The following is a 27,484-nucleotide window of genomic DNA, read 5'->3' as shown; positions in this document are numbered from 1 at the left end:
GATCTCAACCGTACGTTTTTATTAATATAAATTCATCTCACTCCCAAATTTAATATATTAATTATAAAATATTTTTTTATATAAATTAAAATGCTGACGGTTCAACTGAATCTAGAATTAACCTGATATCAACAGAAATTCTATTCACAACTATTAATATGCTCTGCGTAGAAAATATAAAATCCACCATTAGAATATCTTTGAGGAACACCATGATGACAAAGTAAAGCAATCACATATGAATGATAACAAAGGTATCGCTAAATACAATGTAATATTTGTTCTTTTAAAGAACATAAAATGGAGCATTCATTTCCAAACTAAAATAATTTATCTTCTCCTGAATGATTAAAAACAATGAGGACTAATGGCTTTACGAAATCTTTATTTCGACGGTAAAGGAAAAGTATAAAATCTCATATGGTTTACGAATGGCTTTGAAAAGTCCTAAACAAATAGTTTAATGTTGCTGGAATAAGGTAATTAACTCGTTGTGCTGCTGTCGAAGTCGGGTAAGATAAGTTGCTGCTCAATTTCTGAGCAGCGTGGAAGATCTCGCGGAGGCCGCTGAAGGCTGGACCCATAATCTGGTCCATTCTCAACTACAAAGACCATGGCCAAACCCCACGTTACGTGTACATCCAGATGGCAATGGAACATCCAGACACCTGCGTTTTCAAAACAAATGACCAATTAAAACATTATAAATGCTTCTCATAATCCATGTACACACCAACGATATGAATTGTAGGATGAAACCATGTATTCAAAAAAATGACATCAACAATAGATATGTGTCAGATGAAACTATGTGGATGTATGTACGCTTACCAGGGTTGTCGGCTACAAATCTTATAGCCGTCCATCCATTGACTGGAACGTTTACAGTGTTGCGCTTTGGGGGATCAACCAGGTTGAAGTGTTTTGGGTCTCTTCTTGGATTGTAATTACCGAATCCTGTTCCCACGATGTAGAAGTCATAGCCATGGAGATGAATGGGGTGGCTTTCACCTGCAACGATATTCGTTCCCTGAAGTACCACTTGCACGGTTGTGTTGTATTTCAGCACTTTCACTCTCGTGTCTTTTACAGGAGACCACAGGCTTGTGCTTATATTCTCTGCGGTATAATCGAATTGCAGAGGAGGGTTATCCGGGAAGTTCTCGGTGAATACGCCTTTTATGCCAAAATAGTGTGCTTGAAGCATTGACACCGTTGATGGCAGAACAAAAGAAAAGTTATTCATACTTGCTTCCAATCTTGTTCCATTGAACAACCCAATTCCCACAGTGTACAGCAGATTCTCTTCAACGGTCTGAGGGACAGAGACTGGGTGCTGGGGCGAGGCCAAGCTTCTCAGAGCCGCGTTGAACTGTGTCATAGATTTAGTGTCGTTAAAGAACGGCAAATCGGGCATCTGTGGAGATGAGGAAGTGGAGTTAACTCCAACGTATTCCAAAATGGCAGTGGTTGTGGTGTTATCAAAGGCAACTCCTTGCCCACTGGAATATGCGCGCGCAGCCATGTAATAACTGCCTATAGACTGATCAGCAGTGACAAGTACGTCTGTAGTCTGCCCAGGGCCGAGCATCAGAAAATTGGTCTGAACAGGCTTTGTATACAAAGCATCCACAGCTACAACGGTCATTGAATGATTTGCCACCGCAAAGAATAGGTCATTGTTCATTGCAGCATTGATAACGCGTAGAAGATTGGTTTCTCCTGCCTTCACTCGAACACGAGTAGTATCTGCATGAACAAGAATAAGATATATCAGCCAGTCCAATAATTCAACATAACAACTCAATTAGTAAATCGATAAAGATGAGATCAAATACAACAAATTCGGATACCTGAAGTAGAACAATTGTATAGGTCTTTGTATACGTCTCCAGGCTGGCCATTTATAGTATAAGCGTCTGAAATGTTGGGGGCAGCTCCTGTGAGTGTCGCTTCATTCACAACATCAATGGGATTTGAATTCCACCATTGTCCTGTCAAAGCACAAACGAATTACAATACATATTATGATCAAGTTACCACTCTATTTGATTATTTAATTAGATATTACTGCTTCAAAACAGCACACCGGTATCGTTAAAGCTGCATACCCAGAACGATGGGAAACTGTTTATCCGGGACAGTATAGGGATAAGCAGTTCCCCTCTTGGGATAGATAATTAAGGCTCCATAGACTGTAGCTCTAAGCCATGAACTATGAGCATGCCACCAGAGGGTCCCTTCTTGACCAGTGATTTTGAATTTGTAAATGTAACTTCCACCGGGGCGAATGGGGCATTGGGTTACAAACTCAGGTCCATCAGCCCACCCTGTGCGGAACTGCCGTATTCCATGCCTGCAAATATATAAATATGGAGTGTTATGCATAAGAAACGAATTCATCATTATTTAAGACAGAGACACGAAGAATAGACCGTTATAGATTACAGACCAGTGAATTGTGGCGTTATATTGGGCCTTGTTACGGACTTCCACTATAAGAGTGTCTCCATTGTGAACATGAAGTGTTGGACCGGGAAACTGTCCATTCACGGTAATTATGTCGTGTGTTTGGCACAGCCTCGTTACGGACAAGGATTCAATCTTCAGACAACCAGAAATCATCAGTTTCCTAACTCTAGGACACAATACTAGAAATGGAATGAAACCTATCATGCAACCAATCACGTTGGTCAATATAATTCAGAGAGAAATGAATGAAATCAATCATATCAAAAACGGTTGGAGGTCAGAAACTGAGACACTTACATCAAACTTGTATCTATGTATGCTTCCCATGGCTGTAGCAGCGAAAAGGTTCAGGCACACCGCCAACAGAAAAATTAGCTTCGCTGAAAATGGCAGCATTTTGTTGACATGAGGTCGACTCAACCCTAATTCTGCCATTGTATAGCCAATCTTTGAGAGCTATTAGCTAACAAAACCGATCTATATTTCCTCCTCTTCGTAATTAAAACTGTTTGAACTCAACTCAGCTCAACTTCTCCAGGTATCACAAACTTTCGTAAACAGCAAGCGGCCTCTGTCCAAATGAATTTCGTGACAGATAAAGAAGAAGACCAATGCAATGTACTGGAGAGGAACTGCGCCCCGCGGGGATTTATATAAATAAATTGCCAATAGCAACGGAGACTTCTTCTACAATCAGTATAGGTTTCTGCGGTTGGTGAGAGTTAGTGAAGGATTGTTATTATGGATTGAAATCAGCGACCGAACACACGAGAATTAGGGCTGGAACTGTTCAACGGAATGGCAATAACAAGAGTTGTAAACGAGTTGTATAGCACCTTAAGAACGCGGTAGTAGTACGAATATATTGATTTTGTTGCGTTTACTTTTAATTCCGCGTGGATAAAACGTCAGATGCTTGCATCACTAATTCTATTCTTTAGCGTGTATGCCTGTTTTCCACAGATTCTTCCCCTTCCGCAAGTTTTCTTATGGTTCAAAACTAAAAATAAAAAACTAAAAACTGTGACGGTGTGACCAGTTCTCCATCTCACGGTTGACAGATATACAGAACCTTCCACTATTCAAAGTTGAAACGTTTCATTAATAAGAGTTGTAATAGTTGCGTAAACGACAGTATTGACGAAGATCAGCCAAGGAGTGTGCATCCTGATTTTTCATAGTGGGTCAGAACGCGGACGTGGTATAGGAATTTTGGTTTTGTCGGGTTTACTTTTATTTACCGCGTGGATAAATCGTCATATGCTTAATTCCATAGCGCGTATGCCTGTTTTCCACATATTCTTGCCCTTCCCCATGTTTTATTATAATAGCCGGAAAAAATGAACTGTGACCAGTTCTCGATCTCACGGTTTATAAAAATATGGAGCACATATAGAACGTTTCACTTTAGAATGCCTCTTTGCGAGCCTGACGTTATTAATTACGCATGAACACGTCAAGAACATTTATAATTTGTCCATTCTCAACTACAAAGACCGTGGCTAATGGATTGAAATCAGTGACTGAGCACAGGAGAATTAGGACTGGAACTGTTCAACGAAATGGCAATAACAAGAGTTATAATAGTTAATAAGAACGCGGTAGTAGTACGAATATATTGACTTTGTTGCGTTTACTTTTAATTCCGAGTGGATAAAGCGTCAGATGCTTGCATCGCTAATAGCGTGTAGGCCTGTTTTCCACAGATTCTTCCCCTTCCGCATGTTTTCCTACGGTTGAAAAATAAAAATAAAAAACTAAAAACTGTGACCAGTTCTCCATCTCACGGTTGAGAGACATACAGAGTATTCCAGTATTCAAAGTTGAAACGTTTCATTAATAAGAGTTGTAATAGTTACTTAAACGACTGTATTGACGAAGATCAGCCTAGTAGTGTACATTCTGATTTTGGTTTTGTCGGGTTTACTTTTATTTACCGCATGTATAAATCGTCTTGCTTTATTAATTATATAGCGCGTCAGATGCTGGCTTTATTAATAACATAGCGCGTATGCTTGTTTTCCACATACTCTTGCCCTTCCCCATGTTTTATTATAGCCGGGAAGAATGAACTGTGACCAGTTCTCCATCTCACGGTTGATAGAAATATGGAGCACACTTAAAACGTTTCACTTTAGAATCTGATGGTTAGATCTCCTCTTACGCATGAACGCGTCAAGAATATTTATAATTTGTCATAGACTAGTCATACCTTCTATCGATCTCGTGTGTTTTGAGAGGATAATATCATGAGTTGTGTGTTTTGAGAGGATAATATCATGAGTTTTTTTTCGGCGAGGGAGGAAGGATCATAATTTGTAAAATTAAAATAAATTTTATAAATAGTTATTTCATAATTTGAAAATAGTTACTTTATAATGTGATAATGTATCAATGGTTATGTCCCATAATAACCTTTTTCAAAGGTTATGTTCATCTTTTATTGTTCACGGAGACTATCTTATTTGATATGTTTATGAAAGGTTATGATGTATTATGGCATTTTTAAATGTTGATGTTTCATTAGAACATCTATGGATTATGTGTTTTTTTAATAATTATTAGTGTTTTTTTACATATATGAATTCACACATAAAATATGAGCCGCTACTCTTTTATTGATCACATAAAATATGATGTTTATAATGAACTCGACGAAGGGTATTTATCTCTTTCTAACTAGCTACTTGACTAAAATATCTTGACAGGAAACCACACACTAAAAATGGTCTATTACTTAACTTGACTTGAATCAACACTCAAACACTCAATCACTCAATTAACTCACTCTCTATGTTTTAGCTAACTTCACATGTGGGAGTAATTACAATTTCTAACACTCCCCCTTAATTACGACTGTATGACTCAACATGGCTCAACATGACTTGACTATCACATAAACATGTCTGCTGGTCTATGTCTTAGCTAGGATTACAATGACTCAAGAATTTTACAATTTTGCATTTTCTTTTTCTCTTCTTCCAAATTTTAGATCCTCGAAATTGCTTCATTCTCTATTGCGCTTTCTTGTTGTAAGTTCCATATTCCTTTACTTGTTGCTGCTGCAATTTTTCTTTGAATTTTCTTGAATTTGTGTTGAAACAGAATTTGATCTTGTTTACTACATCTTCTTCTTCAAACATTCGTTCAACCATGGACTATTGCCATAACATTGCATCTTCAAAAATGGTTTCAATGCATTCAGCTTTGTCTTTCATATCATTCTTTTCACTTTCATCATCACATACTGTTGCTTTTTCCCTGTAATATACACACTCAAGATCAATATTTGCCATTTCATTCAATTCTTTTATTCCAGTTGCTTCTTTAAGACTCCCATCAATTTGTTCTATTGATTTCTGAATCCATTCTTCAATGAGCTTCAAATTTGCATCAAATTTATTAACAACCTTGCTTTCAACTTCTTCTTCCATGTGTTATTTTGAACACCTACGTATTGAAAAACAATGTTAAAAAACATCTATATTATGCTCTTTAGTGAGAGCTTCTTGCTCTACATCTGCCTTCTTTTCAACTGCATGGAGGTTGTCTTCCATTGTTATGTTGTTAGTGGATATTCTCATCAAAAAATCTTCAATCACTTTATCATTTTCTTGATCATCAACTGCTGCTAGATGACATACTCCTTTATGAGCAATTCCAACTGCTTCATGTCTTGTTGCTATAGTGGCAGCTTCAACCTTCAATGTTTCATCAAACATTGCACTTACCATATTGCCACAATCAATCTCTGTTTCAGAAAAGAAGCCACACATATCATCAACATAATGTTCATCCACACTATGGTGGGATATCTGACCATGAATGTGGTCATTGACAATTTCAACTTCACCAAATCCATCAGTTGTGACTGGATTCACCAATTCACATATCACTTTGTAATCATCATCCACATGTGTCTCATCAAAGTGGGATTCACAATCATCTGTATGATCCACATTACAGTGGAGTCCTTGAGCATTTATTTTCTCTTTCTCTGTTTCACACACAAAGGCTTCAACTTCTCTCTCTACAATCTTCGCTGCATCTTCTTCATCCATATGCATGCTTGCATAATGGGTTTTAATTTTATGGTCTTGGCAACATCATCCACTTTTGAGTGGGGTTCTCCAAGCTCTGTTTTCCTCTCAGCCTTTCTCATCTACTCTCAGATTTGTGGCTGACTTTTTTGCTTGGGACATACCCTGTTGTTGCATGTCACTCTCTTTTGTGCCAAACTCTGCTTCCAAGATCTTCCATGCTTCCAAGGAAGTTGTAGCTTTTGCTACCTTGCACAAACACTTCTCATCCAATGCATATTTTATAAAATTCAATGCTAAAACATCACATTCTTCACCATATGGGTAATTAGATTCATACTCAATTAACTCTTTAGCTCTAAGAAAAGTTAATGTCTTGATAACCCAATGGTCAAAATATTCACCTGTAAACATAGGAGTGGTAGAAAATCAAAGCTACACCAATCACCCTCAATTTCTTCTTTGTCTTCTGCTAGACTTTTCAGTTCCTCAACTACGGCCTGAACCTCTCTAACCATGGCAACAATCTCTACCTCTTCTTTTTTATTCATTTTCTTAGTCTTCTTCAGTCGCGCTTTGCGACCCATGACTGCTGTCATTCCTTTTCTTATAGCTGCTTTGCTGATTGCATGAGATTGTCTTCCATATCACCCTCAAAAAAAATTAAATTTAAATATACACCCATGTAAGGCATAATCTTCACCCAAAAAATTGTCATGCTTGACAACAAAAACAAAATATTTTATAGATAGAAAAACTTTGCCAAACCCTAAACTCTCTTACCAATAAATATATCTATATATATTTTATACGATAAAACGAAAAAACAAAAAAAACCAAAAAAAAAAAAAACCTATAACCAAAATCCACTTCGTAATATTCGACCATAAAACGAGCCTTTGAACCTTAAAAAAAAAAAAAACCTTTCAAATCTCTTTCATATAAAAAGTACTTCACTAGCTCATATAAAAACTTATATCATTACCTTTTCTTTAAACCTTGCATTAAATCCCTTTTAGAATAAAGCACTTTCAATATCTCCATTTAAAAAGGACTTTCGAAAGAATAAACCACTTTGAACATCCTTACCAAAGAATAAAACTATCTCGTTCTCTCCAAAAAGGTTTAACGTTTGTACTTCTAGTGGGCTGCACGTTAATTCCTTGCCAACGTGGCTTATCAGCCGACAGAGTAACTAAGACTTTGACTTTTCAATAGACGGATCTCTAACTCGAGGGAGCGTGATAGTTCTTCACGGCAGAGACGGCGCCGGCCTACATGGTGGCACGACACATCTAAAAAGGACTTTCGAATGATTAAACCACTTTGAACTTGCTTACCAAAGAAAAAAATTATCTCGTTCTCTCCAAAAAAGAAAAGAAGTTTAAGGTCTCTACTTCTAATGGGTTGCACGTTAATTCCTTGCCAACGTGGCTTATCAGCCGACAGCGTAACTCAAACTTTGACTTTTAAATAGACGGATCTCTAAATCGAGGGAGCGTGATAGTTCTTCACAGCAGAGACGGTGGGTGCTGGCCCATCTGGTGGCACGACAACGATGCGACCCTCAGATATGATGGCTCAAGGCGGCTCTGCAAAGCGGCATGCAGTCTCTTGTCGGCTCTTCCTTCAAAAATTTATAAACGATGAACTTTCACCTAGATCTGGCTCCAGAGACTCCAGTTCCATTTGCATAGTGTTGAATACTTTGGAAAAGTGGAGGAGATCAAATATGAATTCACACATAAAATATGTTGTTGGTTTTGTATTGATCACATAAATATTTATCTTTTTCCAACTAGTTACTTGTCTAAAATATTTTGACATGCAACCATACACTAAAATTTTCTATTATTTAACTTGACTCGACTCAACACTCATTCACTAATTCTCTATATTTTAGTTAACTCCACATGCAAGCCTAGTTACCATCTCTAACAACATTAACCTTAACATGTTTCATTTAATAATTAACCTTAACGTGTTTCTTTTAATAATTATTAGTGCTCCTCTTGGGTTAACCTTGATGTATTATGATATTTTTAACTGATTATGTTTCATTAAAATATTCATCAGGTCATGTGTTTTTTTAACAATTATTAGTGCTCATGTTGCATTAATCTTCATATATTATGACATTTTTAAATGGTTATGTTTCATTAGAATATCCATGGGTTATGTGTTTTTTTAACAATTATTAGTGCTCATGTTGCATTGTAATGTTCTTGACGACATAGGTTGCATTCTTATAGTTCTTAACGTTTTTTTCACATTGAGACATTCAAATATTGACATCATCCTAGAGGTCACACTACGATATTATGACATTTGGTTTCATTACAAGATTGTGTCATATTACGAAAATAAGATGTTGATTTCAATATTACGACATGTGTAACACTAAAATGTTGATAATGTGGTCAACTTAAGATTATATCACATTGTGGCATTTAAGGGGAAAATTTTGAAGAAAACAATATATGAGGTCATGTTTGAGGTTAAAAATTAGGTTGATTATAAAAGTGTGCCCTATTGTAACCTTTTAATAGTAAAAACGTAAAATTTTCATTTTAATATTCTATCATATTGTGACATTATAAAAGTAATAAAAGGATTTACTTGAATGTTATGCAAGAGTATCTTTTGCTTATAGAAATTTGCATCGATAAATTTATGTTAGTAGTTAGAGAATTAAATAATACTTTTGCAATAGCAATGCAAATCCATTTTTCTTTGATAGTGTTATGACTTCACTTCGTCGTGACGGTGTTGAAACTCCATCATTGTTGTTACATTGTTTAGACTTCACTTTCCTATCACAGTGATATGATCTCACCTTATTAGTCAAGTGCTACAGTTCTACCTTGTTTTTACAATGTTGTGGCTTTTCCTTGCTATTACATTGCCACAACTTTTCCATTTTTATTACAGTGTTGCAACTCCACCTTATCATGACTCCACCAATGGTAGAAAATGTTACAACTCTATTATTTTTGTTATAGTGGCATGACTCCACCATGTTGTTAAAATGTTTTAATTATACTACAATACAACAAATCTTCCTTATTGTGATTCAACATGTCTTACAAGACTTTGTGGCAAATCAATGGACTACTTATATGAGGAAATGATAACAAGTTTGGGAAATAGATGACAAAGTTGATCTATTATGACTATCGAGCTTTGAGACCATCATTTAAGAGAAAGGAACAAATGGAGGATTAAAAAATATAACAAAAGAAGAGGAAAAGATCCAAAGGGAGAAGGCATTGTGAAGTTGGGAAGGAATGGAGGAACAAAGAGAAAAGGAACGACTAGTTATGTCTAATGGTAAATAGAAAACAACTTGTATACAAATCCATACTACATAGTAGTAATATGCATGTACTGTAAGAACATATTGATGTCTACATAAATAACAAATGAGAATTTGTTGTTGTACTTTGTCTTTTTTCTGTAACTATCAATTATTGAATGCATTTGTGAATTTTTAAATTTTGTTAACAATATCATACAAGTAGTATTGTGATATGTCGGGTAGAGACTGGGTTCCTATCATTGACTATGTATAGGATTATATGTTCCCCTACATTAAGTGGTAATGAAGTTGGTTTAAGCTCCTAATCATGGTTCTTGTTAGTTCTTCTATCACACATGGTTTTGGAAGGACCTTAGAGGATTTGTTTAGTGAAATTGTTGGATGGCAAGTTGTGAGAGACCAATCCTAGTCAAGGCTTGTGAATTTTAGTCTGGTTGAGGGCCGCTAGACAACTTGTAAGAATGATACTATGTAGAGGAGAAGCGTGAGGATATGTGAGGAATTGAGAATTGGAGGAGCTATGTAAAATAATAATGGATCTAGAAAATAAGAGACTTGGTGATGTTGAAAAAATATCAAAGTTGAAAGATGAGATTGAAGAAGCGAGAAATGCTATGGAAGTGGACACATTATTATATTTTATTTCCTTTATGAAGGATAGAGGTAGCACAAAGGTGCAATTTCCAGGCCATGGTGGTAGTTTAAATTCCAAGTCTCTCGTTGATTGAACTTGGGAGCTTAAAAGGTACTTTGAGTATGAAAATGTTCAAAACCCCAACCACATTATATTTTCATTGGAAAAGTTAAAGGGGCGTGCTACACATTGGTAGAATATGCTAGAGAAGGAAATGGTAGACAACTAGTAGGAGAAGATTAAAATCAAGAGGAAGATGATGAGAAAAATTGAGAAACTATTACCTATTGATTACCAACAAAATGTATGTAAGAAAGGACATAACTTAAGATACAAATAATTGATTGTTTGGGAGTGTGATACCCTAGGTTTGATCCCCCCATTATAATATATATGTACATATGATTCTTAGGTTGTTAAGCTAGTACATGCTAATTAGGCTAGTGAGCCAGGTTCTGTTGAGGCCTGCATGCATATGTGTTTAATTGTATTAAGCTAGTGCATTAGTATACATGTGTTAAGGCTAGTATGCGATGAGCTTAGGACAGAGACGCTATGATCTAAAAGGCTAGAAAGCCTAGTAGGTGTACCATGTAAATGTGTATGTATTAATACATGACATCATGGCCATAGACTAGGGGATAGAAATAGCATGTGGGGAATAGGACTCAACAAGAGAGAAAGGTGAGGGGTGAAACCAAGACATAGTTCATGATCTAGATAACTATTAATTTTTAATATTGTTAAAGTAACTTTATGAGATGATGTTCAAAGATATTTTAATATATTTTAAATAATATTAGTTATCCCTAGCTATAAATAAAAGGTAAAGGGAGCCTCCCTTTCCACTAGAGCTTATCAGGGGATAACTGTGGTGTTGGTTCTAGGGAGAACAAGAGGTACCCTAGCTATTTTACCCTAAGAATGTTAGGTGTGTATTGGTATGGTTGTAGTTCTCCTTAGGTTTATGAGGGTAAGGATGGAAACCTTTTGGAAGAAGTGTTGGGATAGGTGTCCCCATATGGGACTAGAGTGTACTTGGAGACTATTAAGGGTAGTTGGAACACCTGGAAACCACAAGAATCTCAAACATCCCTGACAACCAGGGTTGGAAATCCTTCGATAAGTAGTAGCAAACTGTTATCACCCCAAGAAACTCTCCTAGGTTGTATATCAGAGATGCTCGCCAACATTACAAACTCAACAAAAATTTGGATAAATGGTGGATGAATGAAAGAAATGTTGCATATTCAAGCCAGATAACCACTTCTACTATGCTTAACCCCAAACATGGGTGAACACCCCCAGACTACAAGGCTTTAAACCACCAATTACTCACAGTTTAAGGAAAATGTGATGATGGAGAAGATTGACCACACCAGTATATGCACAGGACCCTGTGATGGCTGACTACAACCAGTTAAAAGGTCTGTAAATATGTTTCCTAATACACAGATAGGATGACAGCTCTTTGGCATTAAAACAACAGAAACCTGCATATAAATTCAATGATACAACTAGATTCTAACACAGAGGTGGGATGAGAGCCCCTCTAATGCTAAACATCAACAACACATGAATAAATGCATAACAGGCACAGCCTAGAACAAAGAAAAAGAGGTGGAAAGCGAGCAATTAACAGCAAAAGAAGCTTACACTGGCTGAAAATGAAGACCAGACGCTGTAGGTATCACAGTAGTTATCATCTCCAGAAGTTGAAGCTTACATCAAATTAACATTCATCAACCTCATTACATTCTATTTCTGGGTATATATAGAGGTTATTTACAAAATTGCTCTGCTAGGCAATGCGTGGAGGGGTCATAACTGACCACCTAACACATTAATTCTTAGATATGGGCCTCTGCTGCAGCTTGAATACTTTTATGGACAAAATCGACCTTTCTAGATATTCTGTTGTCCTTCTCTGATCAGTCGGAGTGAAATATAAATGAAACCCATAATCATTGAATGCTTTGAACTGCTCAAGTTTGTCCTGTTTCCTTCGGCCATTCTGTCATTTTAATGTAGGTAGTTGAAGCTTTAACGTGCAGAGTACTGAATTGTAGTCTCCTTCCTCCTTCGGGCACACAGGACAACCAAAACACGAAAATTGCATTGAAAACTAGCGGGAGGCGATGGAGGACATAGAGGCGTAGCAAGGATCAAATGTGGGTTGTTGGATGAAACAGGCAGACGACAGAGATCAATATACGGAGGAGATCGGAAGAAAATAGGATCAGACGAATGCGAGCCGTCGAATCTAGACGTGGCAGATCCGACGGTGATCGCAAGCAGAAGGTGATCGACAGTTAACGAGCGGGGGTTCGACGATTTCATGGTTTCCCTGCACCGCCTACAGGGGATAGGCAGTTTCCTTATGCGGGGGCGCGATCCAACAGATTTGTGATGTGTGGCATATGAAAACCACCGCCCCCGCAGGTTAACGGGTGGGCAGGTTCGCAGAGCGGGGGCTGCGTAAAGCGTTGGATCAAGAGATGGATCATTGGACGGTCACGATTAACGCACACATTTGTTTAATGATGTGACAGGTACGGGCCCGTCAAATTATAATTTTATATGCACACGGTTATGTGTGTTCAGACTTTAGAGCTAGGGACTAAATGCAAAATAGGTTTATATGGCGTTTAAATGGGTGATCAAGGTTTATAAAGGAAAATGAAAATAACGAGGTTAAGGGAGAATACGGGGAAAACGGAGGAATGGGGGGCTATAAGAGTGTAAGCGGAGTGATAAGGAAAAGGTGAATTATGGTGCGAGGTCATACTATCAGGGTTTTATAAAATTTAAACCCAGCACCCGGTGCTAACATAACACGGCTTTTACACTAAATGCAGGTGTAAAACAGGGGTAAAAGGGTTATATGGAGAAAAGGGAAAATAAAGGAGGAAGCGAGAAAAACTGTTGCCAACCTTATACAACCAAAACTGACACTGCTTAACCTGATCTTATCCATCAAATGTTGCAAAATGTAGCAGATCTAACATAAACATTGATTGACTATAGGCATAGAGAATGGAGTGCACTACCCTATGTTCTATCACCTCCTGGGAATTTGATACTTGTTATAGGCCATTTTGTCACAGCTGATAAATAGGCCTCCTAATGGGGTAAATCAACATCTTATTCTCCCTTGTCGTCATCTTACACAAATCCCTAAGCATGTCTCTTTCATTCCCCATAATTTATGTCTGAAACTGCGTCATCTAAGTCAGTTTTAGGACCAACGCTCCTTGGCCTCTTGTTGGATATCATTCACCTATAGGTTGCTCCATTGTGGCCTACGTTAATCACCTACAACTTGCTCCCCATTGCACCTACATTAGTTCTATAAATTCAGGTGAAAGAGAGAAATTTTGGAAGCTTCCTCTTCAAAAATTTGTTACAACCATTTACCTCAAATAAAACATTCACATCATATCCTACCCTACTTTGGAGTTTCCATCCGTTATCCTTGTTAGAAAATCAGAAAGAAAGAAATATTTTCTTATACTTGATAATTACTTGTGATGTTATTGATTTCTTATTAGATTTCCTTTATATCTTCTTTCGTTTTAGTTCATCAAGAAATTACCAAAACAATAACACATAAATCAATGGACACCAGATATAGGCACACAACCAAGGAAAAACCCCTCTTTAAGGGAAAACTCAGTCAGCAGTTCTTCCTTCAATAGCTTTCCCGTGATAATCCAAGACTCTAGACCTTGACACAAACTTTCCTCCACACCAATTCAACATTCTTCTTCCTTTGCAGATGATCCTATTTGACCTGGCAGCAGCAGTAACACTATCCAACACTTTCTTGGACCCAGTAACTCCTACCTTACTTTGGAGACTTTGATCTTGGCTAGAAGACTTGGATCTTGAATTAGGAAATTTGATCTTGGCCCAATACAACTTCTTGAGGAGACAACACCCGACAACAACAACTTCGACCTATACTTGTTCTAGCGGAAATAACATGTAGCAATTGGTAGCGACATCAACAAGGGAAATTCGATCTTTGATCTTCCAATCTAGGGCACAAAGGAGAGAGAGAGATGCACCAAAATTTGATTGTCCTTTCTTCTTTAAAATTTACCAAACTTACACTTCTTTATCCCTCTTCCTTCACTTTGCACTTTTTTTGGCTTCCAAAGAGATATCAAACTTGTTTGAGATGTTCTACTCCAAATGAATTTGAACTGCTTCTTTTATAGCCTTTAGGTGAGGTTGAATAGCCCTCCTTGAGGTCGACTTGATCATCTTAAGGCCAACTTGGTGTGGAGGCAACATATTTCATTTTTTACTCAATACTAAATCCTTTTACATGATTCAAAAACCCAAGAAGGGTCTCTTTAAAAGTACAATAACTCTATTAACTCAAAATAAATCCTAGAAGTCATCAATGGGGACTTTGAACTAAAACATGATGACCCAAGCATGAAATTCATCCTTTAATAAGTCATAATAATAACAATAATAATAATAATTTTCTTTATTCTTTTGGCAAGTACGTTACATGATGACTCAAATACATTAATGAAGACCGAACCTAGTTACATTTTCTAACACTTCCTATTAACTAGGGAGGTATTCAGCATATATAAGTACAAGGAAGATCTCAACTATATGAACCATGAAGGAGTTTTAGGCATCACAATGCCATGGACAAGATTCCTGGCCATGGAAATTTATTAATTTGTCTCTCAACTATTTAGGCATTGTAATTCCATGGAGCAGATTCCTGACTACGGAAACCTATCCAAGTGGGACTACGATGGACTCAAGATTTCAACCTCTCTATGTACCATAAGGTGTACTTACTAACCATCAACCCAGGGATTTAGGTGTCTATCTGAGGTTGGAGCTCTATGACCAACACCACCCTCCCAACTTCGGGACTTAGACATTAACATAAAGTGTCAGCTATATGTCGAGTGAAGCCTCAACACTCCTTGAACCAGTAGATCAAGGATAACAAATCTCGTCTGTTCAAACTAATCGGTAACTAACATGCTATCAAAATCTTTGAGAGATTTACCTGTACAAACACAACCCCGACCAATAATATACTTTCACATGTTCATAAACAAACACAAAGCTTCAGTGTCTTTCAGAAAATTGATGTTTCTTCTCAACACAATAGGACTATCAATTAAATCTTTTACAGAAGATTCCTCAGTAATACACTTTCCTTTCCTACTTCACATGCAGTAACATATCCTTCAAAATGCATTCTTCGATCAAAACTATGATATGCCCTCCCTCTCAACCACAGAGATTTCCTCTATCCAGGCTCCCTCTTAATCTCAGGGAGATTTCTTCTATCCAGAATCCCTCTTAACCCACAGAGATCATATTCTTATTGGATAATCTTTCATGGATTCCATCTTTCTTATCAGAGTCATTCGTATATCATTCTTATCACATCAACTTTACTTGTAATCATCTTCACCATCTTGAGTATGACGTACCTGCACAACTTAGATAGAAAGTACAACCACAACTATAGAAACATGAAATTAGCCATATCAAAATCTTATAATAATGGAAGCATTAAAATTTAAAAACATAATTAGCAAGATACTATACTTCAACTTCTTGCCCATATTTTGTTACAAACCCTAAATCACATCAACAAACCAAAATATTAAACTCTTCTAGGGCTTCAATATTATTTCAATGATATGAAGAGTTCTATATAGCAAACCCTAGAAAAATTTCAAACAAGTATTGTGTCTGACAACTATAGGAATTCCTATGATGGAATCATCACTAGGATTTCATTCATATACTAGATTTCATACAATAGATTCAACAATCAAAACTGATCACAGCTTAATCAACAACATAACTAGCTCCTACTAAGGTTTGATGTACACCTAGATTTCTCATTTACACAATCTCAAAAATCACTATATAGATTCATCTATTCGAGATTGACATATCACACATACTAGAGAATTTAACTACTATTAGGGTTTAGCTACAAAACCCAATATTTCCCAAACACTATCATCCTAGAATATCAAACTCAGAAAATGGCTTATATTAAACCCTAAGACTTATGACCATCAATAATTAGGTCGACACACATATCTAGGAATTTTTTATCATGTATAAGCATATCATATGTCAAGTAATATTAATACATTAAACATATACCAACCTAGACCAAGCTAGTGTTTTGACGGGATGGACACTTATACACCTAGGGTTTCATTCCTAGGATCTTAATCTAAAGGAATAATAAGGGTTTTTCTCATAGGCCTAACCAAACCCTTGATATTTAGGGTTTCATAACATAGCAAAGCAAACCCTGCTATACCAAAAATTCAAAGGTTTGGGATCTTAGACAACATCATTCAACTTTAACAAGTTAGGTTTTCATGATCATACCAAAACCCCAAACATCATAAAAAAATTCAAATAGCGTTTCTAAAAACCCTAGGTAGACTAGGGTTTAACAAATTATCATACCCTTAAGTTAGGGCTTTCTAGATAACCTTTCTAGGGTTCAATATAATTAATAAAAAACATGAGGAGGGTAGATTTATGAAATGATGAGTCACCCAAAGCAAGAATCATTATGATTCAATACAATTAGACATAACGATGTTTGTAATAGATTATCAAATGAATAAACCTTTATTATGAAGAGATCAATGTTTTGTAGTTTAAGACATACCTTTGTTCCTTGACAAACCTTGTCTTGGGAGGCCCTCTTCTATACTCCTTGAGGATTTAGCAGATGTTTTCCTAATCAAGACAATAGAGGTAGAATGGTGATTAGTATTTAATATAACCAAAACTTAAATAAGTACATGAAACCAAAAACTGAAAAGAAATGAGATACTTATCTTTGGGAGATGTTGAGGGATCGCTCCAAAGATTGAGGGATACCTATAAACTTATACAAACAATAAAAATGTATTTTCCAAAAACATGTTAAAACCTATAAATACTAAACATAAAAAATTCAAAAGACACTATCTAAGACTAAAAGAAAAGGACTTAGTAGTGTAAGTCCCTTATGTCAGATTCTTTGGGTTTGGATTTCTTTAGGGCTTCTTCTTTAGCAATATTAGCTTGATCTCTTTCTCTCTTCTTATTCCTTGGATTGTCGAGACAATCACTCCTATAGTGACCCTTCCTATGACATTGGTATCATTATACCTTGGACATTTCTACCTTCCTTTTCGGTCCTTTTGATTTCTTGAAGTTTCCTTTATGATGATCATTCTAATCATTTGAAACTTATTCAAGGTTGGAAACTATTGAGATCCTTAGTTATTCTTGGTTGCAAGCAGTCCATAGTTCTTCAAAAGTGATAGCTACCTTCCAACTGTTAAGTCTTGCAGAAAATGGACCCCAAGAAGGTGGCAACCCTAATAGAGTTTTGATCACAAGTTCTTTGTCTGGAACAACTTCATCAATGGCCAAAAGATCATCTCTCATTCTTTCTATTCTCACAAAGGAGGTCATTATGTCTTCTGTATTCATGTTTGTGGTTCGTAGCATATTGTTCAAGCTTGCTACTTGACCAATGCTCTTAATAGTGAATAACTTTGACAAGGCCTCATACATTTCTTGAGCATTTGTAATGTTGGCTATGTATGGGACAAGGTTTTCCTTTATTCCTTCTACCATTAGAGCAATGGTCACTAATTCTAATTCTCTGAATTCACTTTATCAGCATCACTGGAGTCTTCTGTAGGCTTCTTTTCTTTTCCTCTGACCAAGTCTAGTACCTTGTTCTTTTCAAGAATGAGGTCAATCCTCTTCTTCCAAGACCTATAGTTTGAGGCTCCTTCAAGTTTGTTCTCTCCCTTGATTGAGTTATACATTGTACTTGAACATAGTAGAATTTTTCCCTTAAATAATCCTTTTAAATGTTTCCTTGATTAAGTACTTGAGACTGTCTTTTTCTTCTTTCTTCACCAAAGCTTTGATACTATGTTAGAAATTCAGAAAGGAGGAAATACTTTCTTATTCTTGATACTTACTTGTAATGTTATTTATTTCTTATCAGATTTCCTTTATATCTTCTTTCCTTTTAGTTCATCAAGAAATTACCAAATCAATAACACATAAATCAATGGACACCAGATATAGGCACACAACCAGGGAAAAACCCCTCTCTAGGGGAAAAACTAGTCAATAATTATTTCTTCAATAGTTTTCCTAAGATAATCCAAAAATATAAACCTTGACACAAACTTTCCTCCACACTAAATGAACCTTATTCTTCCTTTGCAAATGATCCTATTTGACTTGGCAGCAACAACAGAACTATGTTGCACTTTCTTAGACCCAGTAACTTTGACCTTGATTTGGAGACTTCAATCTTGGCTTAAAGGCTTCGATATTGACTTAGGAACTTTGATATTAGCCAATACAACTTCTTGAGGTAGCATCACCCAACAACAATAACTTCGACCTATACTTGTTCTAGCAGCAACAACGTGCAACAAATGGTAGCGGAATAAAAAAGACAACTTAGATTTTCCAATATAGGGCACAAGGGAGAGAGAGAGAGATGAACCAAAATTTTTTATTTTCCTTTCTTATTTCACCTTGACTAAACTCACACTTATTTAGCCCTATTCCTTCACTTTAAACTTTTTCTGGCTTCTAGAGAGATATTGAACTTGCTTGATATGTTCTACTCCAAATGAATTCAAACTTCTTCTTTTATAGCCTTTATGTGAGGTAGAATAGCCCTCCTTGGGGCCGAATTGATCATTTTAAGTCTGACTTGGTGTGGAGGTAAGATATGTCATTTTTTACTCAAGATTAAACCTTTTTGCATGATTCAAAATCCCAAGAAGGGTCTCTTTACAAGTACAATGACTCTATTAACTCAAAATATATCCTAGAAGTCCTTAATGGGGACTTTGACCTAAAACATTATGACCCAAGCATGAAACCTGTGCTTTAATAAGTCATAATAATAATAATAACAATAATTCTATTCTTTATTGTTTTCACAAGTACATTACATGATGGCTCAAATACATTAATGAAGACTGAACCTAGTTACATTTTCCAACAAACCTTTGATCCCATCCTCCCATCAAAGGTGGATATAAAACCTTAGATTGGTAATTGGATAAGAACTCCCAACTTACCCCACTCCTCTATATATTTACAACCTTCCATATACAAGGGGTTGTCTTTTGCAGAGTGATTCTACCCTTATGTTGTTGTTGTGAGAGGTTTCATTTCATGCATTTAGGGTGATTGGAGGTGCACATTGTGACAAGGAAAGTATAAGTCAATATGGAGGTGCTCTTCTACAAGATCAACATCTATTTATGGTTGTAACTCCTTTGACTTATATTAATGCAAATAATTCTCGGTTTTCCTATACGTGATGTTGTTACTTCATGTATTTCAATACCATGTTGATCGATTGAATAGAGTATATATATGATACTACATATATCTTGTAGTTTCTTGGTTTATGTTATCTCATTGTGCAGGTTCTAATTTTTGCAATTGGAGCTAGAATTTGAGCATTAAAGCTAAACAAGGAGTGAATCTTGTGACAGATTCCAAGTAGGCTTCATTTCATCATCTATTTACTTTAAAGAAAGCATTGGGTTCCTTGTCTTCTATTGTTCTTGGTTAGCCACCAAACCCACGGGAGATACTTTTGTCTGCAATCATAAATATCATATAACAATAATATTGGTTGGAGGCTACTTAGGTTTGGTATTGTGGCCTTGTTCATGTTTGGCACTAGTTATGTGCTATAGATGGCTTTGGGTAAGCCATTGTGCGTCTGGATTCATGGCCCTAGCTCGTGGGTGACCCACTATTGGGAGACTATGAGCAACACAGTGTATGGCTAGGTGGTATGTCCTAGGTTTACATCTAGTCAAAGGATCTTATTAGGTAATTTCTCAAAACCTTTTTTACAACATATTTGTAAATTATGGTATCCGTTAATTATGTATATGTGTGTGTCTATGTATATAAATATTATATAATTATTGTAATAGTGTTAGAGTAAGAGAGATCAATATAGTAGGGAGGCTAAAGGGGTCTTACAAGTGGTATGAGAGCCTATGTTGCAACAGTAGACTTGTATGGGCCAAAAACAAACAAAATAAATGAAAATTATAGGGTATATCTACGAACTATTTGACAAAATATCCAAATAAGATTTTATTCCTTGAACTCTATAATTTCAATTTTTGTAGTAGCTTAATGGCTCTCTAAAGTGGTAAGTAGGTTTTATGTCAATTATGAAAACTAGGATTGGATATGATATTCCTATGTGCAACATTTTTATACTATGCACAAAAATGTTTGGGAATAAGGGAAGGGAATGATTTGTTTGAAAATATCCTTAAAAGAGAAATAATTAGATGGGTTGGCCTAGTAATAAAACAAATATAGAATAGATTTTGTACCTAGCCATCTAACTATAAAAGGCCCTAAAATAATGTTTTTGGTTCATGTTTGATAATAATATTCCCATGTATACTAGTGCGCCTAAAAGGAAAAATCTCTCTTCTGCATGATATTAATAGAAAATAAACCTATGAGAATTCATTTATGAAATTGGATTGCCCATATAGAAAATGTTAGGTATTGTAAGAAAGAGCACAGGTGGTTTTCCATTATTGAATGTGCGACATAAATCATTTGGTGGGTGCTTAGGGTATTGTTGTATTAGCATCTTTCTCCACAAGATTGTTAGATCAAGAAATGGGTACTTGTCACATTTAGTCAGAGAACCATGGAAGTGTATATAATGGAGAGAATAAACTATATGATGGTGCATTCTCAGATGTGTTTGGAAACAATAGTGCAAGATGACAAAAATAGGGATATGTATTTCATCTTTCTATTAGAATATTTGCTTATAAAGAATGTGAAATTAATGAATGTAAGGAATGGTTTTATGGAAGAGACCATTCTATTACTTCTTGTTCATGTGCAATAGACCTTCGCTAAAGATTTTGAATTTATTTTAACTAAGTGTATCTATTGAAACTAAATGTGTTCCTATGTATGTTAATTTTAACATTATGGACTAGCCACACCAAATGTTTGGCAAATTGTGAAAACAACTATTGTATCATGGAATATCATAACCATATACTATAGTGAAATGGGGTAGTATTAAGAAAATCCTAAGCTATATCATCAAATTCAAGTGGAAATAGTCTTATAGACATGTATGGGAAAAAGTGGAAATGTAAAAATTGCATGATAGGTGTATGCGAAAAAACATGAAAAAAATTCTTTAAGTGGAAAACAATGATGAGGGTGTATATTATGTACAGATACTCGAAGGAATCTATTCAACCACATTTCAACAGGAAGAATTTTTGGAGTCATAAATAATCCTCTTTGAGTGATATATTATATGTAGGGAGTCCTTGGAATTTACTTATTGCTTGACACAACAAACCTGATAGCTATCTGAGGTGGTTGATTTCAACCCAAAATAGAGGAGGGTAGATACATATTCATCTATAATGGAGACCTGAAGTGAGAGAAGTGAAACAAAGATCACTAAATTGGTGATTGAGCACTATGTTGAAGGGGAATTACAATCTAGATTATAGTCAATAGAGAATAATTGTGCCCATGAATTCTCTAGTGAAATAAATTTCCTTCTAGATGACCAATCATGTGACTCTTACAACTATATGACTGAATTATTGTCCCTTCTCCTATTTCTTGAACCTCATGGAAAATTGTGGCTTCATTCCAGCTGCCACTGGAGGCATAAAGCCTGCAAATACTATCCTCAACTTCTTGATGAATGGCAAGCCAAAGGTGGTAACCTTAAAAGTCAAATTCATCATCAATCAAACACTAACCTTCTTTTACTTGAAGAAATACAACATCTCAAAGCTAAAGTGAACGAACAAGAAGATGATATTGATGCCATTCGTCGGAAACTTGCATTATTGCAATCGAGAGAAATGAATATGGTCATTGCAACACAATAAGAAACAGTTTTGGTGCCCCATCTCATAAGATGTCAATCAACCCCCCTCCCTAATTTATGAGCACCATTTTTAAATTTATTTTTCTATTGGGCAATTTTGTCGAACTTATAGTTGCAGAATAATTAGTAAGATGTATGTAACTAGCAAGTTCTTAGAAGATACTTTTAGGTCTCCTTCTTTGTTCTCTCTTGAAAAACTTGAATCTTGGCACAAAATGTAATGTTTTCCCAAGTATTTCGTTGCGATGAGGCATAGATTTAGTAACAAAATTACTCACTTATGTCAAAAAAATACTCAAGATAGTATGAAATTTTAGATTCTAATCTTGTGAAAGATTCTATGTGATCTACAAAGTTGGTTCAAGTTTAGATACTGCTTGAGATAGTTTAATTCTTCCAAAGATTTCCCTCCATCTTCAAAATGAAAAATAGTTTAACAAATTAGTTTAAGAAAGTAAATATTACAAATTAATTAAATGTGCAAATTCTTTAGATATATAAGATTTTATATAAAATAATAAAATATAAAGTGATTCAATAAATACACTCAATACAATATACACCCAAAACAATATTAAATTTTATATTATAATCTTTTGAAAGATTATATGTGGTTTATAAATTGGTTTAAGTTTGAATATCCCAAAAGTGACTTCCATCTTCAACTGCTCCCTAAGAGAAATGTGGTGGAGATTGAATCCCACTCAAACAAATCATTTACACCTCAAATATATATATTTAAAAATAAGAATAATAAATGTTCAATTTTATAAATATAAATATTAACTAACTTACCCACAAACATCAAAACACTTATCTCATTATACATCTCACACTGCTAAGGTTGAAAAAAATAAGAAAATTTAACTAAATTATAACTTTATTTTAAATTGTTATTATTATTACTAATTATAGAAATACTAATAGGTGAGCTAATCATATATACATTTAAAAAATCATGCAAGAATATTTTAATGCATGAGATTGTTAACATATAAATAGGTTTTGTTACAAGACTATGACCAGTATTATAGCTTACTAATAGCACATGCCCAAAAATAATCACTTATCTTCATGTGAGATATGTTCATATGATATTTTTTAAATTAATCAATTTAATTAAAAAAGAAGAAATGACATAACTACTTTTGAGATAAATCTCAATCTTCAATTTGTAACTACTACTGAAAATATTTTAGAATATTATGTGTAGGTTAAAACCCTACAATCCACCCAATAACTATTGATAATTAAATTAAAATTATGAAAATCTTATTTCAACAGAAATTCTATTCACAACAGAAATTCTATTCACAACAGAAATTCTATTCACAACTATTAATATGCTCTGCGTAGAAAATATAAAATCCACCATTAGAAGATCATTGAGGAACACCATGATGACGAAGTAAAGCTAACAGATATGAATGATAACAAAGGTATCGCGAAATACAATGTAATAGTTGTTCTTTTAAAGAACATAAAATGGAGCACTCATTTCCAAAGGAAAAGAATTGATCAGCTCCTGAATGAATAAAAACGATGAGGACGAATGGCTTTACAAAATCTTTATTTCGACGGGAAAGGAAAAGTATATGGTGTACGAATGGCTTTGAAAAGTCCTAAACAAAGAGTTTAATGTGACTCGAATAAAGCAATTAACTCGTTGTGCCGCTGTCGACGTTGGGTAAGATAAGTTGCTGGTCAATTTCTGAGCACCGTGGAAGATCTCGCGGAGGCCGCTGAAGGCTTGATCCATAATCTGGTCCATTCTCAACTACAAAGCACATGGCTAAACCCCATGTTATGTGTACATCCAGATGGCAATGGAACATCCAGACACCTGCGCTTTCAAAACAAATGAGCAATTAAAACAATTTAAATGGCTCTCATAATCCATGTACACACCAACGATATAAAGTGTATGATGAAACTATGTATTCAAAAATTTGACACCAACAATATTAATGTGTAGTATGTACGCTTACCAGGGTTGTCGGCTACAAATCTTATAGCCGCCCATCCATTGACGGGAACGTTTACAGTGTTGCGCTTTGGGGGATCAACCAGGTTGAACTGTTTTGGGTCTCTTCTTGCATTATAATTGCCAAATCCTGTTCCTACGATGTAGAAGTCATAGCCATGGAGATGAATGGGGTGGCTTTCACCTGCAACGATATTCGTTCCCTGAAGTATCACTTGCACCGTTGTGTTGTATTTCAGCACTTTCACTCTCGTGTCTTTTACAGGAGACCACAGGCTTGTGCTTATGTTCTCTGCGGTATAATCGAATTGCACCAGAGGGTTATCCGGGAAGTTGTCGGTGAATACGCCTTTTATGCCGAAATAGTGTGCTTGAAGCATTGACACTGTTGATGGCAGAACAAAAGAAAAGTTATTCATACTTGCTTCCGATCTTGTTCCATTGAACATCCCAATTCCCACAGTGTACAGCAGATTCTCTTTAACGGTCTGAGGGACAGAGACTGGGTGCTGGGGCGAGGCCAGGCTTCTCAGAGCGTCGTTGAACTGTGTCATAGATTTAGTGTCGTTAAAGAACGGTAAATCCGGCATCTGTGGAGATGAGGACGTGGAGTTAACTCCAACGTATTCCAAAATGGCAGTGGTTGTGGTGTTATCGAAGGGAACTCCTTTCCCACTGGAATACGCGCGCGCAGCCATGTAGTAACTGCCTATAGATTGATCAGCAGTAACAAGTACGTCTGTAGTCTGCCCAGGGCCGAGCATCAGAAAATTGGTCTGAACAGGCTTTGTATACAAAGCATCCACAGCTACAACGGTCATTGAATGATTTGCCACCGCAAAGAATAGGTCATTGTTCATTGCAGCATTGATAACGCGTAGAAGATTGGTTTCTCCTGCCTTCACTCGAATACGAGTAGTATCTGCATGAACAAGAATAAGATATATCAGCCAGTCCAATAATTCAACATAGCAACTCAATTAGTAAATCGATAAAGATGAGATCAGATACAACAAAAGTCGGATACCTGAAGTAGAACAATCGTATAAGTCTCCAGGCTGGCCATTTATAGTATAAGCGTCTGAAATGTTGGGGGCACCTCCTGTGAGTATCGCTTCATTCACAACATCAATGGGATTTGCATTCCACCATTGTCCTGTCAAAGCACAAACGAATTACAATACATATTATGATCAGTTTACCACTCTATTATTTAATTAGATATTACTGCTTCAAAACAGCACACTGGTATGGTTAAAGTTGCATACCCAGAATGATGGGAAACTGTTTATCCGGGACAGTATAGGGATAAGCAGTTCCCCTCTTGGGATAGATAATTAAAACTCCATAGACTGTAGCTCTAAGCCATGAGCTATGAGCATGCCACCAGAGGGTCCCTTCTTGGCCAGTTATGTTGAATTTGTACGTGTAACTTCCACCAGGGCGAATTGGGCATTGGGTCACAAACTCAGGTCCATCAGCCCACCCTGTGCGGAACTGCCGTATACCGTGCCTGCAAATATATAAATATGGAGTGCTTTGCATAAGAAACGAATTCATCATTATTTAAGACAGAGACAAGAAGAATAGACCGTTATAGATTACAGACCAGTGAATGGTGGCGTTATACTGGGCCTTGTTACGGACTTCCACTATAAGAGTGTCTCCATTGTGAACATGAAGTGTTGGACCAGGAAACTGTCCATTCACTGTAATTTTGTCGTGTGTTTCGCACAGCCTCGTTACGGACAAGGATTCAATCTTCAGCCAGTTAACCATAGATCGTCAGTTTCCTTTGAATAATGTTCTAAAATCCTAACACTAGGGCACAATATTAGAAATCGAATGAAATCAATCATGTAGCCAAAAACACAGTTCAATATTCATAGAGTAATTAATAAAATCAGTCATATAAAAAACGCTTGGCTTTCAAAAATCGAGACACTTACATCAAACGTGTATCGATGTATGCTTCCCATGGCTGTAATAGCGAAAAGGTTCAGGCACACCACCAACAGAAAAATTAGCTTCGCTGAAAATGGCAACATTTTGATGACATGAGGTCGATTCAACCCTAATTCCGCCATTCTATAGCCAATCTTTTAGTGTTATTAGCTAAGAAAACCGATCTGTATTTCCTCCGCTTCGTAATTAAAACTGTTTGAACTGAACTCAACTTCCCCAAACATTCGCAAACAGCAAACCGACTCTGTCCAAATGAATGAATTCGTGACAAATAAGGAAGATGACTGGAGAGGAAATGAGCCCCATGAAGATTTATATAAGGTAAATTGCCAATGGCAACGGAGGCTTCTTCTACGTTTTGTAATAGTTGTTGGAGGATTGTGACACAGGAGAATTACGACTGGAATAGTCCAGCGGCATGGCAATAATATGAGTTGTAATAGTAGCATAACCTAAAATATTGACCAAGGTCGCCTGTATTGCTCCTGGATAGGGAGAGTGGTACGAACATTTGATTTTATTGGATTTACCTTGAATTCCGTGTGAATGAAAAGTCTGATGTTCCACCCCTAATTCTATGCGTGTAGGTCTGTTTTCCATAGATTTAGATTTTCCACCACCTATATCTGGATTTAAAAACCTGTGACCAGTTCTCCAGCTCACGGTTGACAGACGTATGGACAGTTGAAACGTAACCACCTCGGAACCTGCTTACTAGATTCCCTCGTGCGAGGATGGTGTTGTTGACTTGTACCATCCAATGATGAAGACGTCAAAAACATTTATCATACCTTCTATCAGGGAATAATATCATGGCAGGGAATAATATCATGGCTTTTGGTGGGGAGACAGGAGGAAGGATCATATTTGATAAAATTAATTAAAACATTTTTTAATTTTTGAAAATTTAAAATGACATGTTTTCAGTAATTCATATTTATTATTAATATTATTATATAACTACATCCAAATAATATAGGATTGAATTTTAAATTAAAATTAATTTATATGGTTTATTAAATAATATATTATTAAAAAGTTTTAAATATATGTTATATAACCATATTTAAATAAATTATTTATTTAAATT

The 27,484-nt window shown here is 35.9% G+C and overlaps 2 protein-coding genes across 2 annotated transcripts; both read right to left on the bottom strand.

Moving 5' to 3' along the window:
* Nucleotides 1–241: 241 nt before the first annotated feature.
* Nucleotides 242–3,270, bottom strand: LOC149193298 (laccase-12-like). The gene is made up of 6 exons (XM_089404828.1): nt 2,770–3,270; nt 2,453–2,604; nt 2,112–2,356; nt 1,854–1,994; nt 832–1,749; nt 242–668 (listed from the first exon to the last, which is right to left on the bottom strand). Exons 1-6 carry the CDS (start codon nt 2,905–2,907, stop codon nt 484–486), a joined length of 1,779 nt encoding a protein of 592 aa, XP_089260954.1. The 5' UTR covers nt 2,908–3,270; the 3' UTR covers nt 242–483.
* A 20,576-nt stretch (nt 3,271–23,846) lies between these two features.
* On the bottom strand, nt 23,847–26,690 carry LOC149193297 (laccase-12-like). The gene is made up of 6 exons (XM_089406566.1): nt 26,379–26,690; nt 26,039–26,190; nt 25,698–25,942; nt 25,457–25,585; nt 24,434–25,351; nt 23,847–24,288 (listed from the first exon to the last, which is right to left on the bottom strand). Exons 1-6 carry the CDS (start codon nt 26,514–26,516, stop codon nt 24,104–24,106), a joined length of 1,767 nt encoding a protein of 588 aa, XP_089262692.1. The 5' UTR covers nt 26,517–26,690; the 3' UTR covers nt 23,847–24,103.
* Between the last annotated feature and the right edge of the window lie 794 nt (nt 26,691–27,484).

This window comes from Pinus tabuliformis, chromosome 2_2 (assembly GCF_031772625.1).
Source record: "Pinus tabuliformis cultivar Carrire ecotype Pingquan chromosome 2_2, CPIR1, whole genome shotgun sequence".
Taxonomy (NCBI): domain Eukaryota; kingdom Viridiplantae; phylum Streptophyta; class Pinopsida; order Pinales; family Pinaceae; genus Pinus; species Pinus tabuliformis.
Note: the sequence above shows the minus strand (reverse complement) of the source record. Positions and strands in the feature narration are given on the sequence as shown.

Excerpts from the sequence above, each read along its gene's own strand:
- LOC149193298 (XM_089404828.1), bottom strand. The coding sequence starts at position 2,907 with ATGGCAGAATTAGGGTTGAGTCGACCTCATGTCAACAAAATGCTGCCA. Across the intron at positions 1,995-2,111 it reads ACAGTTTCCCATCGTTCTGG|GACAATGGTGGAATTCAAAT; the intron begins GTATGCAGCTTT and ends GTGCTTTGACAG. Across the intron at positions 1,750-1,853 it reads ATACAATTGTTCTACTTCAG|ATACTACTCGTGTTCGAGTG; the intron begins GTATCCGAATTT and ends TTGTTCATGCAG.
- LOC149193297 (XM_089406566.1), bottom strand. The coding sequence starts at position 26,516 with ATGGCGGAATTAGGGTTGAATCGACCTCATGTCATCAAAATGTTGCCA. Across the intron at positions 25,586-25,697 it reads ACAGTTTCCCATCATTCTGG|GACAATGGTGGAATGCAAAT; the intron begins GTATGCAACTTT and ends GTGCTTTGACAG. Across the intron at positions 25,352-25,456 it reads ATACGATTGTTCTACTTCAG|ATACTACTCGTATTCGAGTG; the intron begins GTATCCGACTTT and ends TTGTTCATGCAG.